The sequence below is a fragment of the Podospora anserina genome, chromosome 4, assembly GCF_000226545.1.
Source record: "Podospora anserina S mat+ genomic DNA chromosome 4, supercontig 4".
NCBI lineage: Eukaryota > Fungi > Ascomycota > Sordariomycetes > Sordariales > Podosporaceae > Podospora > Podospora anserina.
This window is the reverse complement of record NW_001914850.1, coordinates 633166-646645: the sequence shown is the minus strand read 5'-3', so window position 1 is coordinate 646645 and position 13480 is coordinate 633166. Positions and strand designations below refer to the sequence as shown.

At 55.2% G+C, this 13480-nt stretch overlaps 3 protein-coding genes across 3 annotated transcripts; 1 reads left to right on the top strand and 2 right to left on the bottom strand.

The window, feature by feature from the left end:
* Positions 1-241: 241 nt before the first annotated feature.
* PODANS_4_9020 (uncharacterized protein) lies at positions 242-1636 on the top strand (the record flags this gene model as incomplete). Its single annotated transcript, XM_001905887.1, has 3 exons — positions 242-366; positions 445-637; positions 704-1636. Coding segments are annotated over 3 exons (1251 nt in total), but the record flags the coding sequence as incomplete, so codon positions are not given.
* Positions 1637-2613: 977 nt separating this feature from the next.
* Positions 2614-8405, bottom strand: PODANS_4_9030 (uncharacterized protein; the record flags this gene model as incomplete). Its single annotated transcript, XM_001905886.1, has 3 exons — positions 2614-4239; positions 4427-8160; positions 8279-8405. The coding sequence occupies 3 exons, from the start codon at positions 8403-8405 to the stop codon at positions 2614-2616; spliced, it is 5487 nt and encodes a 1828-aa protein (XP_001905921.1).
* A 1861-nt stretch (positions 8406-10266) lies between these two features.
* PODANS_4_9040 (uncharacterized protein) lies at positions 10267-12277 on the bottom strand (the record flags this gene model as incomplete). The annotated part of the gene is made up of 4 exons (XM_001905885.1): positions 10267-11648; positions 11723-11943; positions 12038-12107; positions 12205-12277. The coding sequence occupies 4 exons, from the start codon at positions 12275-12277 to the stop codon at positions 10267-10269; spliced, it is 1746 nt and encodes a 581-aa protein (XP_001905920.1).
* Between the last annotated feature and the right edge of the window lie 1203 nt (positions 12278-13480).

Here is a 13480-nt window from a genome sequence, read left to right as displayed (position 1 = left end):
ACCAAAACCCTCCTCCGAAAGTCCCCCTCTCCTCGTCAAGCCCACCGACTCATACCCAAAACGAGAACCCCCTCGCCGTCAGCAGCAGTGAAGCTCCAAATGACAAAACCCTCTGGCAAAAGCTCCTCCCCGTCGTCGCCTGCGGAGCAGGGTTGTTTTCTGACGGGTATATCAACAACGTAACCTCTCCCCCTTTCCCTACCTTTCTCCACCAGTCAGTTACTAACCCGCAAGGGAAAAGGTGATCGGCTCCGTCATAACCGTCCTCGCAATCCAGTACGGCCCCCTCTGGTCCACCTCCACAGCCAAATCCTACCTCAGCGCCATCGCCTTCGCCGGAACCGTGGTGGGGCAGTTGCTGTTTGGGTATCTGAGTGATAAGTGGTCGAGGACAAACTCACTGTTGCTGTCGACGCTGATCCTGATCTTGTTCACGGCGTTGAGTACGGGGAGTTACTACAAAGGGGACGCGGTGGGCATGTTCAACGTGCTGACGGTGTGGAGGTTTTTTGTCGGGATCGGGATCGGGGGGGAGTACCCTGCGGGAAGCGTCGCGGCGGCCGAGTCGTCGGGGGAGCTGAGGAAGGGGACGAGGAATATGTGGTTCATTTTGTTTACGAACAGCATGATTGACTGGGTGAGTTTTACCTCTTCTACAACAAACGAGAAGGGGGGGGGGGGGTGTGTGCTGACAAAGGGATAGGGCTTCGTGATGGGGGCTTTTGTCCCCTGGCTTGTGGCGGCCGCGTGCCACAACACCAACCTGGAAGTTATTTGGAGGACGAGTCTCGGGATCGGGGTGGTGTTTCCGCTCAGCCTGTTTGTCCTGAGGTTTTTCCTCAAGGAGCCAGAGGAGTTCCAGAAGCACTCGATGAAGCACGCGCGCACGCCGTACAGGCTTGTGTTTAGGTTTTATGGCTGGAGGCTGTTTGTCGTCAGTTCTATCTGGTTTCTGTACGACTTTTCGGCGTACTCGTTTTCGATCTACTCGAGCACGATCCTGGCGAACATTTTTGACGGGGACTCTGCGCCGCTGACGACGGTTTTTGGGTGGAACACGGTGATCAACCTGTTTTACATCCCGGGCACGATGCTGGGCGCTCCGGTGTCTGACTTGTTGGGTCCTAAGAGGGCGCTTGCGGTTGGGGTTTTGCTCCAGGGGGTTGTTGGGTTTGTGATGGCGGGTTGTTACCCCTATCTGGCGAGGCCGGAGGTGGTGGGAGGGTTTGCGGTGGTGTTTGGGATCTTTCAGAGCCTGGGGGAGCTGGGGCCGGGGAACAATATTGGGGTTTTGGCTGCGAAGACTTGTGCTACGGGGGTGAGGGGGCAGTATTATGGGGTTGCGGCTGCGGTTGGGAAGCTGGGGGCTTTTGTGGGGACCTATGTGTTTCCGTATATTGTCAAGGCTGGGGGGGGGAGCGAGGTGCTCTCGGCCCAGTATCCGTTCTATGTGTCGAGCGCGGGGTGTGTGTTGAGTGCGGTGCTGTGCTGGGTTTGGGTGCCGAGGGTGGAGCAGGACATGATCAGGGATGAGGATGAGAGGTTCAGGGGGTTTTTGGAGGAGAATGGGTATGATACTGGGCAGCTGGGGTTGAGGAAGGATGGGGCAGCGGTTTTGGTTGAGGAGGGGAAGTAATTGTTCGAGTTGAGAGCTCGGGGGTATGGGGGGAACGATTCAGGAATCAGGGTACGTGCACATATATCAGTAACGGATTTGATCTATACAAGTCGGCTTGGTCGAGAGCGTGAGTTGCTGTGTCATGTGTTTGAGTGGCTGAATGGTATCTATGGTAGGTAGGTATCCCCCATGGACATGCCAGAGAGGATGTTTCTGCTTCAAAAATCGGCATGTTGTGCATATCACTTCTGGAGCTTGCTCCCTTGCAAGCCCCTCTAATATCGTACACACCATTTGTGTATCAACCGGTGGGGAAAGCCTTAGGAGAGACACTGGACCAGGTGCCTGCCTACCTATCGATAAACATCAGAGGACTTGTCGACAAGAGGAAACACATGGGACCTTTATATCTGCAATTGTATTCGACAAGCCTGTCTATCCACCCTCGACATCCAAGTTACAACGATCTAGATGAAATAACTGGCACCGCAAAAGCAAGCCAAGGCAGACCATATTCCGAACCATGCCTCAAAGGAACGTCAGTAGGCCTCTTGACCATCTTGCGAGCCCATGTCAACTGTCTTGCAAGGCCTATGACCATCTTTCGAGGCCTATCCCCTTTGCAAAGAGACCCAAGTTGACAATCATGATATATTGTGTCCCTATATTTCACCGAGCTTGTCATTCTGTGGGAAGGGTGATTCCTCACAGGATCACAACACAAGAAGACACACCAAAAGGTAGAATTATCCACCCCCTTGATTGATTCAGCTAGCTATACTAATCTAACTAACCCCCCTTCCCCCCTCCCTCAAAAGTAAACCCGCTACTCATCACCACATGCTCAAACAAAACCAATATCGCTCCCCCCCCCGTTTTTTCCCTAAGTAACAAAAATCCCATTAATCCCTACACACTACTGATAATACAACAAAAAAAAAGACCAAATTAAACCCCCTTTTCCCTTCATTCCTATTTTCCCTGACAAAATCAACTCACATCTCCCCCAACACCTCCGCCCTCCTATACCGCCCCGCAACATCACTCGGCAGCAACCCATAGAGCCTCACCTCCCCCCCCCTAACCCGAATCAACTCCTCTGCCATGTCCGCAATCGCAGCCTCCTGCCTCAAATCCCCCCTCGCCATCCCCCTCAGCGAAACCAACCCATCAAACAGCCTCTCCTCCATCTCATCCAGTTTGCTCTTCTTCTTCCCCTTCTCCAGCCTAACCAAGGGGTAAAGCAAATACACCACCGCCGCCCTGTCCCAGTCCGAAATATTCCTCTTCACCTTGAACAGCAGCTGCGCATACGTCGCCAGCTTCTTGTATTCCCTCCCAATAACCAGATCCGGCCCAACCTTCGTAACAAAAGCCCTGTTCGCCTCGGCATAGTTTTTCGCCCAGACCAGCGCGAGAAACTCCTGGTGGGTTTCTCCCCTGGCCCTATAATCCAGCGCCTTCGCCTCCCAGATCCATGATTCTGGGACTCCAAACTTCTTGAGCGCACTGAACGCACTGCCCGGGTTCCTCGGCGCACCAATAAAACTGGCGTGCCTCCCAAGGTGATCCCTAACCGCCCTCTCCCTCGCCTCCCTCTCGCTCAGCTGCAGCAGCACAAACGCCGCAGGCACCCAATCCCCCATCCCCGTCAACGCCCCCGCAAACCCAACACTCGCCCTGTCCAGCCTCCCGACATCATCCTCCCCGAACCCAACCTTGCCGCTCGCATGAATAGCCCTCGTCATCAACCACCCCAACCGCCCATCACTCCAGTCAAACTCCTGGTTCGCAAACGCCTTCAACAAACTCCACATCTGACTCCCCGGCTCCGGCTCCCTGTCCTGCTCGACATCCATCTGAAAACTCTTGATCGCCCCCTTCACGTTCGGCGCCCCGTCCTCGGCGGCAGAATAAAACAGCCTCAGCCCAAAAGCCTGCTCCCAAGTCAACCCGAACCGCTGAGAAATGGTAAAGGAACTAACCCTACTTTCAATCGGCGCGTCCTTGACCCCGTCACAAACACAGGCATTGCCGGCCAGAAGTTCATAAACCGCGCGGACGGGCTCGGAAATCTCAGAGAGAACATTCGACTCCCTCCAGTCCCTCAACTGAGCCTTGATATCCGCCTGCTGACTCCCGATCCCAGCAACCAGCACAGCAAGTCTCATATCCCTCCCCTTGACAAGCTGCGCACACGCCTCCGGGACCAAATTCCCAGCCAAACAAATGATGGCCTTCTCCTCCGGCGACTCAGCCCTCGCAAGCGCAGTCTTGGTCGATTCCAGCACCAGTTGCCGCCAGAAACCAGGCAGTCCAACGCCGTTCTCGTCAAAAAGCAGCGACGCCAGCTCCCAAACGGCATCACCCTGCGCCACCTTCTTAAACTCCGGGCCCGAATCTCCCTGATAGCCAGAAACGCTATCGATATACTGCTGAAGCTGAGCCAGAATCTTGGGGTTGACCTGCGCCTCCCCACCAGGAGTGATCGTGCCGTCAACAGCCTGCAGGCTGGCCTCGCCGTCGTGAGCCGTCACGAGAACCCCGTCAGGGCCCCAAGTGGGACGAGGGACCGACTGAGTCTCGTCGTCTTCAACCTTGGAACGCGTCTGGTATGGCCACTGTAACACAAGAAAAAAAATGTCAGAAAATGTTTCAATTCAATATACGTAGAATTACAAAACCGGGTGTTGATGCAATTTTTGGGTAGTGAGACAAAGAATGTGTGTGTGTGTGTGTGTGTGTGTGTGTGTGTGTGTGTGTGTTGTGTGCAAAAAAGAAAAACTAGGAGACAAGCGGGAGACCGACCTTCACGAACCCCTTCGCGGGCGATGCCTGCGAGGACTGAGTCGGCCCGCCTTTCGTTTGCTGAAACAGCGACTTCATCAAGTCCAGACTGGTCGCAAACCCGTCGTCGTTATTATTCACCGCCACGTCCTTGGGGGCGGGGCTCCCGCGATCCTTCATATCCCAAACCGCCCCCGTCTCGTTGAGTTCCCGAAGCGTGGCCCGATCCACCGTCCTGGGCGCCCGCACGCTCGCCTGCAAAATCTGAGTCCAATCATCACCACCGGCCACCTCAATCTTGGTCGGGGCTGTCGACTTCTTGAGCGCCCGCATCCGTGCTCTCACAATGCCAGCAGGGAGTCGCTCAGCGTTGTCGTCGTAACGGGAGAGCTGGAACTCATCCTGGGCGCCGTCGACCGACCCTTGTTCGTACGAGTCGTCATAGGCTTCGAGCTGGAAGTCACCGGGTCCGTCAGCCATGCTTTCATCTTCAGGCCACTCCCGTGATGGTATGGGGGTGTCAGCGTCCAGGGGCTCATGAGGTGGCGTACCCTGGTGAGAGACATCAGAGTCCTCTTCTTCATCGAACATGGCGGCTTCATCGTCGTCGAAGGCGCCAGGCAGAGTGCGGCGGCTGCGCTTGAACTCAAAGGTGTCATCGGGGTCAACAGGCGACGTGGACGAGGCCTCGACAACCGGGCTCGGGATCTGTTCAACGTGCTGAGCACGCTTGGCAGCTTGCATAGGCTGGATGGCTTCCTCCTCAAACTCTTCATCGTCGGAGTCATCATCATCCAGACCATAGGTAGTGAAGTGCTCTACAGAAAACTGCCAGACGCCAGTCTCCGGGTCGTAGTCTTCAAAAGTCGTGTCGGGGATAGCCTTGAGCTTCTGAATGTGCTTTTCAAGACGGCGGCCACTGACGTCCCTGCCACCACGGGGCCATGAATGCTCGAGCGAGATCAGCGCAGGAACGTTCAGGCCCTTGCCAACGGGCGGCTTCTTGGCCGCAACCGGGTACACGGTGGCTGAGCGGGGAACCAGGATGACGATGTTGTCAATGATCTCATCCACGTTGATGTTGCTGAGATCGACAGGAACCTTGAACTGGACATTACCCACGTGGACGCGACCAACAGTAAAGTCCACAACCTTTTGGCGCTGCGTCCTGTTCATGGCACGGATGTCCTCGAGCGACGGGCTCATCCAATACTCACCAGCCTCCTCAGAACCAGCGGATGGGGAGGCGGGAGCTTTGGCAGCAAGCGTAACCCGAGCGGCGGCAGGAGATTCTTCCTCATGGACGATGGCAAGCTCATTGCCCTTGACTTGTGTCATCTCGGGAGCGGCAGAGGCCGGAGAAGCCTTGCTGCCGTTGGCGCCGTTGTTGGTGGAACGAATGGAAGGCCTGAGATAGCCAAGATCATTCTCGCTGCCATCCGTAATCGCAGCGACCTCGTCGTTGCTGGGACTATCAGCTGTGCTGGTATCGAAGCTCACTCTCTTGGCCAACTTGCGAGCACCGCTCGCATCTTCCTGAGCTTGCTTCTTATCACTGCTACTGAACAGATCGCTCCGCATGTCCTTATTGATGATCAGCTTCTTGTTGCTGCTAGCGCTGCCAAGAAGACGCATGCTCGAGTTGGCCGAGAAAGCACCTGGCTGCAGGATACTATCTTCAACGTTGAAGCTGCGGCGCAGGTTGCTGGCAGAAATGCTCTTGCTCAAACCACGGTTGACACTGCTGGCCAAAAGACTCTGTCCAAAGCCGCCGGGGGTGCTCGAGATGCTGGAAGGCGTAGCAGGCGACCCATAGGCGCTGTACGAAAAACCGTAGCCTCTCTTCTGCGGGGTGACGAAGCGGGAAGCGTTCGCGGGGCTGAGCTTGTACATGGGCAAAATCGACCGGCTCTTAACCTTGGGCTTGCCACCTAGAGGAGTGGCCAGGGGCCCAGGATTGACGATCTTGTCATCACTGAGACCCGAGAACAAGGTAGCGGCACCATAAGCGGAAAGGTCATTGATGCTAGTCGACAAACCCTGCTGCTGCTGCTGTTGTTGGGAAGCACCAAGCAGAGAGTTGCCCAAGCCGAGCTGGGGCTGCGTCTGAGAAGCGCCGAATAGCGAACCGCCCTGCTGTTGTGCCGGCTGGCTAAAGAGACCGCCACCAGTGGTGTTGCCAAAAAGAGGCTTTTGCTGGTTATTCTGGCCCAGGCCGGCGCCGAATCCTGTGGCAGCAGGCTGTTGCTGAGGATTCCCGAAGAGACCACCGCCGGTCGCGGCAGGCGTCGTGGTTGTACCGAAGAGCCCGCCAGTTGCCGGCTTTGCCCCGAAGAGACTCCCGCCCGCTGCGGGCTGGGCGGCAGCTCCGCCGAATCCTGTGTTTGTTGTCGTTCCAGTCGCACCGAACAAAGAGCCGCCCGTCGCCGGTTGAGCGGTTGTGGTGGCAGTTCCAAACAGACCAGTGGCAGGCTTGGCTGGTGCGGTTCCAAAGATACCTCCTGTGGCAGCGGGTTGGGCCGCGGTTTGGCCAAAGCCGCCAAAGCCCGACGTGGCAGGTTGCTGTTGTTGCTGAGTGCCGAAAAGCCCGCCGCCGGTTGCGGCAGGTTGTTGTGTAGCGGCTCCAAAGAGTCCAGTGCCGGTGCCAGCAGTGCCGGTGCCTCCAAAGCCGGTATTAGTAGTCGCAGTGCCACCGGTTCCAAAGCTGAAGCCGGAGGCGGGTTTCGCGGCAGTTGCGGTGTTGGTGCCGAAGAGACTAGTACCGGTCGTGGCAGCTCCACCGCCGAAGCCACCAGTAGTTGTTCCCGTGGTGCCAAAACCACCTCCACCACCTCCAAAGAGACTGCCACCCGTAGCGGCAGGTTGCGCGGGGGTGCCTCCAAACATGCCAGTGGTTGCTGTTGCAGGCTTAGCACCGAAGAGACTGCTGCCGCCAAAGCCACCGGTATTGGCAGCTGGAGTAGTTGTTGCTGCTCCGAATCCTCCGCTTGTTCCACCGCCACCAAACAAGCTTGATCCTGTAGTGGCACCGCCGCCGAAGCCAGTATTAGTTGTTGTTGTCCCGGTAGCGCCAAAGCCTCCAAAGTTGGTGCTTCCAAACGTCGACCCAGTAGCCCCTCCAGATTTCCGACCCTGGTTGTAGTCGACCAATCTAAGCTCCTCAGGAGACCAGCGCTTGTAGGCGTCCATGAAGCATACGTTCTGGAATGAGTTGCTCTGAGACACATTGTTGGGCTCCTTTTCTACCAGGGGGTTGAAAGCAACAACTGCCGTCCCTGGAGCTTCGCCAGTCGCGGTGCCGATCCCGGGGTTGGTCGTCGCACCGAAGCCGGTCCCCGTGGTGCTTGTGCCTCCACCGCCGAAAAGGCTGCCGCCAGTCGCCCCGGCGCCGAAGCCCGTGCTTGTCCCGCCAAAGCCGGTTGTGGCAGGCTTGGCTGCGCCGAACAGTGATGATCCACCGCCGCCGCCAAAGGGTGTTGACGTGGCAGCAGTGTTGGCAGTGTTGCCAAAGCCGAACCCGGTGCCGCCGGCGGTGGCAGTTGTGCTCCCAAAAAGGCCTCCACCGCTTGTGCTGGCTGGCGTGCCGAATGCTGGCTTCGCGGCGCCGAAACCACCACCTCCAAAAGCACCTCCAGTGGTGTTAGTACCAAAGCCGCCAGTAGTACCGCCGCCGCCGCCGCCGCCGAAGAGACTGCCGCCAGTGGTGCCGGGGGCAGCATTGTTGGTTGCTCCAAAGCCTGTGCCTGTGCCAAACCCTAGGTCATCAGTCAGTAATCAGTCGCGGCCTCGAAAAAGTTCATCGTCGGCAGCAGTGGTGATCGCTCGATGAGACCGTCGATCGATGTCGCAATGGAAAGTCGTCCTCGAACAAACCGAAAAGTCGTTGACACGTACCTGAAGATGTGTTGTTTGTAGCACCAAAGCCGCCGAATGTCGAGCCGGTGGTGTTATTATTCTGGCCGAAGCCGCCGCCGCCGCCGCCAAAACCGCCGAACGCCATCGTCTCGGTGATGATCGATGTCGCGCAGTGGCAGGCAGACGAAAATGCTGGTGATGTAGTTGCTTGTTTGTCGTCAGTCGCGCTCGGTGACGAGGCAAGCGGGTGTTGTTGATGATTGGCCGCCTCGTTGTTGTCGGCTCAGATGGTTATCTTGGACAACGAAGTCTGGGGAAAAAAAATCGCGAGGCAGGGACTGATGTCTTCTCGATCTGCGCGCGTAACGTGATGGATGTTATTTTTCCCCCGAAAAGAAAAATAAAATTCAATGAGATAAAAGGAAAGTTCAAATAAGGGCAGGTTTCAGATGTTGGCCTGCGCTGTTCGGGGATAGAGAGAGGGAAAGTAAGGTAAAGAAAATGGGCGACCTTGCTTTCCTTGACCCTTGTTCGTTGTGGTCGTGACAGGCGCGATGGAGAATCGAGTTGGCAAGCTCGCGAAAGTTCCGCTATTATTTCCTCTCTGTCTCTTCTCTCTCCAGCCCTGGCCCGTTTCTCTTTCCTAGCCCAATGCTTGGGTGGGGCGAAAAAAGAGCTCAAGTGACCAATCAGATAAAGAAGAGTCCTGGGTGAGCCGTGCGTCACCTGCGAAAAGAGTGGCCAGGGTCACAGCTTTTTTGACAGAACACACGGACCAATTATCAAGCACCCAAGCAGCATCAAGCTCCTGTTTGGTCATTCAAGGTCAACTTTTTGCTCTGAAGAACAAGACATCTGGAACACCAGCGCAGTCTCTCCCCCTACATATTTATGGCTCCTCTCCTCCGACCGCTCGCTTTTAAGTTCATCAGCCATCATCCTCAAATCCCTCACGTGCCCAGCCCAACCTTCCAGCCAACGCCCAATTCCCCCCTCTGATTGGCCCACAGGCTACAGCTTAGTAATTCTACAAGTCTGCCTTGCAAGCTTGACGTACTTGACGCACTTGACAACTGCAAATCATAGACCGTTCCTAGCAAAATTATTGGACGCCTTGCTATTTCTCAGTTTTAGACCTTTACCCCTGATGAATCACACAGCTGCCTGCTTCCAGGAAAGACTATAAATCCCCCAGACACACCAGGCCTTTGTTCCGTTTGTCTACTGTCTTTTCGTAAAGCATGCCACAATTCCACACCTCTCAGTTGACAACTCGGTGTGAAATAGGTAGGTTCGTTGTGAAATCAGGCAGTGACCAAAATCATATGAGACTTGTCCATGTACAATAAAACAGCCCACCTCAAGACGTGTTACAACCTCTTTCAAGTCTGGGGTCTCTGCTATAAATATATATGGTTGTCACCCTTCACTTTTCAACATATCCATATTCCACCTCTCGCACATATCACATTGCTCTCCCTCTTACTGCCCTTTCAAAGCCAACCAGCCTTGACACAACAGAGCCGTCCAACCAAACTTTCTAACATGGACTTTTGACCTACCTGCGTATACCTTTACATCACGATAAACTTCACACAAGACACAGAAACACCACCATTTGTATCACACAAACACTCAAAATCTGAAGCTCAATGTTCCGAATGATAGAAGAAGAAGAAAAAGAAAAGGACAAAAAAATAGGTTGCCTAAGTAAATCAATCCATCCATCACCACCACCACCACCACCACCACTTCACCACGTCAACATCCACATCAAACATCCACAACACTCAAACTTCTTTCTTCCAACCCCTACCCTACCCCTTTCCCACTCCTCTTTTCTGTTCCCTCAAACCCACCAAAACCAACCTAACAAATACCGTCCCCATCGAAACTATACTCAACCGCCCCCCACCCCAATTACTCCACCCTCCCCTTGCTTCTCTCTCATCATCCTCACTCTTCAGACTCTTCATTCTTTCCCTTCTACCCCCTCTTCACCCCCCTTAAAACTGAATCAAATCCCCCTGCTGCTGTTGCTGTCCTCCACTCCTCTGCGCAAAAGGGTTGTTCGCCCCTCCCCCCACCCCACCAAACGCCCCAGGCCCCGTCTGCTGCTGCTGTCCCCCACCACCATAACTAACCGTCGGCATCCCCGTGAACTGCTGCCTCAAGAACGGATTACTCCCCGTCTGATCAGCCGTCATCCTTCCCAACCCAGCCCCCGCACTGTTAACAAACACCCCCGGAGCCGTATGCTGCGCCGGAATCCTCAGGTTACCCGTGTTACCAAACGTATCCAAACCCTCGCCCGTACTCAATAGCGCGTTCAGTCTCGCCTCGTGCTCCGTCATCTCCCTCTGGGGCTGCTGCTGTTGCTGCTGCTGCTGCTGCTGAGGTGGCTGCAGTTGGAACGAGGGCTGAGACTGGAACTGAGGCTGAGACTGCGATGCTGGCTGCGATGTGAAGGAGCTAAAGGTTGAGAGCGTCTTTTGCTCTGGGAGGCTACCCAGCGAGGAGGTGGCCTTGAATGCGGAGGATGGTCGCTGGGCAAAGGGGTTGTTTGAACCTGTGGGCGTGGGCTTCATGGCCTGAAGACCGGTGCTGTGGTTGCTGGCCCAGGGGTTATTGCTACCTGGCTGGAGAGTGTTCTCTTGAACCTGTGGTGTCAGGAACTGCTGGGATGTTTGCTGCTGCTGGAACGGCTGCTGCTGTTGCTGCTGAAGGTAAGGGTTGTAACCCGTCGGCTGGGGCTGGAAAGCCTGCTGTTGCTGCTGCTGTTGACCGTACGGGTCAAAAGCATTTGGCTGCTGGCCAAACCCGTTCTGGAAGCCATTCTGATAGCCAGTTGGCTGCGGCTGCTGAACCCCGTACCCGGTAAACGCGTTCTGTACATAGCCCGTTGGCTGCATCTGCATCTGGCTCTGATCAATCGGGTTGGCAAAAAAGTCAACCGCGCTCCCCTGCTGATAGCCCTGGTTGAACCCGGTGAACTGAGGCTGAGCCGTTGGCGTCGGTGCGTCATCAAACAGAGCGGCAGCATTGGTCGACTCCAGTTCCCGTCGCCGTCTTTCCTCTTCCTCCTTGCTGAGCTTGATCGCCTTGGCCAGATCGTCATCGTCCTCATCCACGTTCCGGCTCTCGCGCTTTCTCCTATCCTCCTCCTCTTGGGCCTTGCTGGCCTCGATCGCCAGCCTGTACTCGGTGTCCTCCTCATCGGTCAGCTGTCGTCGCTCGCGGCGGGGTTGCCGCTCTTCCCTGCTCTGCTGGGGGGCGTATTCCTCGAGGCCATTGACACGAGACTTCCAGATCCTCCTATCGGCTCGCTCGGCTCTCAGTCTCTCCTCGTCAGCGATCAGCGCAGACAGCTCCTTTGCGGCAATGCGAACTATCCAAAATCAAAGTCAGTCAGCCAACCCATCCCCGGCAAAAAACGACAGAAGCATTTCCAAAGCCACCCACCATTCGCTCCCACATCCTTGCCCTCCTCATCAATGTAGATAAACTCGCGCAGCGTCTTGATGATAAAGATATTCTGCTTGGCCCACGTCACAACCAGCTCGGAGCCCTCGTGCAGGCAATAGTCCATAACCTTGAGCGCCTTGAGCACGTGTCGCCAGTTCTTGCCCTTATCATTGAGCCGCTTGTCGAGCATGTCCATAATCTCGTAAAACTCGGTTGACCTGTCGGGGGTTGTGTCAGCAAAATTGGTGGTTGGAGACACCTTGTGCTAGCACAGCCAGCGGCCGGCACCGGTGAGGTTGCGTATGCACTCACGAATTGTACGTCAACTGAGCGATCTCGCTCATCTGTGTTCCTGTCGGTCCCCATGGGTCATTGCTGGTCGCTGCATTGCCGGAAGATTAGTTAACGGGCCGGGTTCGATTTGCGCGCATGATACGGCGCAGTTTGGGACGACGTTGACGAGGGAAGAGGGAACCCACCTTCGCGCACCTTGACCTGGACGCTGGAATAACCCTTGGTGACATTCTTGACGCTGCGAATGACTTTCGACATGTTGGGCGTCGGTGTGTGAAGAAGAAGACCCGGCGGTAGCGGATGTCGAGAGAGTGGGAGGCCGGTAATGTCGCAAAGGGAAGAAAGCTAGGAAACTGAGAAGTGGTGGTGGTAAGTAGCAGCAAGCAGTGGGTGGTGCGTGTCGCCGGCCGGGGGAGGGATGCTGGGTGGTGCCGACGGGAGCTTGGCAGCCGATTGTGTGAGCGGTAACCTCTAAAAGGACGCGCCACCAACCTTCCAAGTTCAGGGGATAGTAGGTCTTGGTAAGGCGAAGAGCGTCAGTTGGTACGCTGCGATTATAGGAGACAGTAGGGACCTGCGATCGTGTCGGTAGCAACAAGTAATTGTGCAACCCACGTTAAGCTTTTTCGCCTTCTCCTTCAGCCCCTGATTCGCACTGTTTAGGTAGGTTAGGTACCGTATGTTGGGAGTGGCGTGCGCTCGGTGGTTGGAGCTGCGTGTGGTGTGTGAGACCTGATTGATGTATGTGAAGAGGGGGAGAGCTTGTTCCAACTGCTCAAAAAAAAAAGAGAAAAAAAAGAAAAAAAAAGAAACAAATCCCCACGGACTACCTGGAAACTCAATTGCAAATTGGCACTGTATCCTCTGCCAACTTCAAACAATCATCAGCGGCACAAGGAAAAGATGAGAAAAGATGAAATTGTATCTCGCGCTTTCCAATTTCAAGATTGGAGAGATGACAACAGAGTGGATATACAGGAGATCTGTCGGCCATTTACCGAGATTCCAGCATAACACAAGTTCAACGCCAACCTTTGCGCCTCGGAAAATCTAGACAAGCCCTCAGCGGATCTTCATCAGACCTTAACTCGGACCTTTCTGCCTCCAACAAAACTCTATATGAAGCTGACAGGCAGTTGACAACAACAAAAAAGGCTTCAAGTGCAAGTGGCGGCTGCTGCAGTGTTGAAGCATGCCAAGACATTCCAGAAAGCCTCCAGCCTGCGCTAGACTACTCTGGGCAGCACATCATAGAGGAACCACCTGAAGGTGGACGGCCATGACGTAAATGTTGCTATCTCGAATGCCACACGATCTGTGATCCTGGCATGGCCACGTCGTGGAGGGCAGGTACCTGAGAGACATCTACGTAGTGGACAGCTATTATTCTTCTTCAAACGCTCTTGTCTAACCTGCTGTTCACAACCTTTCAGATTCCTCAAATATCTTTTGCGGTTACAC